General features: G+C 57.9%; 1 protein-coding gene across 1 annotated transcript in view; it reads right to left on the bottom strand.

Annotated features, from left to right (window-relative positions):
• GSDME (gasdermin E) overlaps nucleotides 1-1,450 on the bottom strand; it is a 55,381-nt gene that overhangs the window by 11,974 nt on the left and 41,957 nt on the right. The window contains 1 exon segment of the mRNA XM_006088793.3: nucleotides 1,076-1,196. Within this exon segment, the coding sequence (XP_006088855.1) occupies nucleotides 1,076-1,196 (121 nt within the window).

Below are 1,450 nucleotides of genomic sequence, written 5' to 3'. Positions count from 1 at the left end.
GCTGCATTCTGCGCCCCCACTGCCCTCCTGTGAGGTCCTCATGTGCCACAAGGACAGTCAGTGTTCTGAGTGCCTGTGGCCGCCACCAACAGTGGACGATGCACGAGGTGAGCACAGAGGGCCCGGGGCCCACAGGACTTCCTCCTCCGAACCTGTCCTGGCCCCAACAAGAACCACCTGGGGGCGCGCAGAAGCCGGCAGCAGAGGTGTGCGAGCCTGTTAGGGCTCACTTCCTAAACGTGTCCACTGTGAAAACGGGAAACTGCACGCGAACAGAGCAATGCAATGAACCTCTACACACCCACCGACCAGCTCTGCCCACCCCACCTTCCTCTCCATCCAGCTTTCTTCCAAAGCAAACACAGACATTACCATGTCACCTGTGAAGATGTCAGTATAAAGCTCAAAAAAATGGGTGGCTTTTTTACAAATGTATTACCATACCTACAAAGGTCAACCATTGATGTTACATGTATTCATTCACGTCCCCGAGAAGCAGTTCTCTTGGACTCAGTACACCATCTTCTCAGGGAGTGCTCGGGGGAGGGGCCGTGCAACCTGAGCTCCCCGACACCTGCTAACCCCAAGCCCCACTTTCTTGAAGGACCCAATGCCCAGGATGGGCCAGCTTCAAACCACCGGCAACCAGAGGGCAAGGCCAAGAGCAACGTTTCTGGCTTTGTGTTGGGGGAAGGGGTGTGAAACGATGTTATCATATGCTGAGGTGGAGAACTTAGTGAACGACCACGGTGCCAGCACTCCCTGTGCCTCACAGATTTAATCCTCCCGCGGCCCCGTACGGGAGCCCCTCCCAGGTGGGCAAGGCTCAGCAAGGCTCCACAGCTGGCCGAGGCCTCTCAGGTCTGTCTGATGGAGAGGACACGCTCTTAGCCCTGCCTCGTGCTGGTGAAACCGCACCCCACACGCTCCCAGCACAGCCCACTGTCCCTTGTCATGGGACAGCCCCGAACGCTCAGGATCTCGCGTCCATCCCCAGTGTGCGCCCCAGGGAAGACAGCCTGTCCCTCAGCCTTGGCTCAGTCGGCCAAGAGCCCCAGCAGGAGGCAGCACTCACCGAACTGGCCGTCCAGTTTCACGTACAACTCGATGACGCCATAGGCGATGGTGGTGGGAGCCGGGATCTCCAGCACCACGTTGGTGTCCTTGACGACAGTCCCATCCTCCGTAGCTGACACCTGTGGGCGGGAGCACACACTGACCTGTGCGCTCAGCCCCCCCCCCCCCCCACTCTGCCCCTCTGGGCCTCGGGCACATGCCCTCGAGGAGTGGGAAGGGGAGCCTCATGACCTACACACATTCCCTAATAAGTGGCCCACCTTGGGGTACAACAGGGAGGTTCCAGGGATCGGGATACAGTAACTTAGGTCTCTGGTGATGAATCAGGTAAAAAAGAAAAATTTCCCAATTCCTCTCAGGATTTAAAGGAACT

Source organism: Myotis lucifugus, unplaced genomic scaffold, assembly GCF_000147115.1.
Source record: "Myotis lucifugus unplaced genomic scaffold, Myoluc2.0 scaffold_52, whole genome shotgun sequence".
NCBI classification, from domain to species: domain Eukaryota; kingdom Metazoa; phylum Chordata; class Mammalia; order Chiroptera; family Vespertilionidae; genus Myotis; species Myotis lucifugus.
This window is presented reverse-complemented; position numbering and strand designations above follow the sequence as displayed.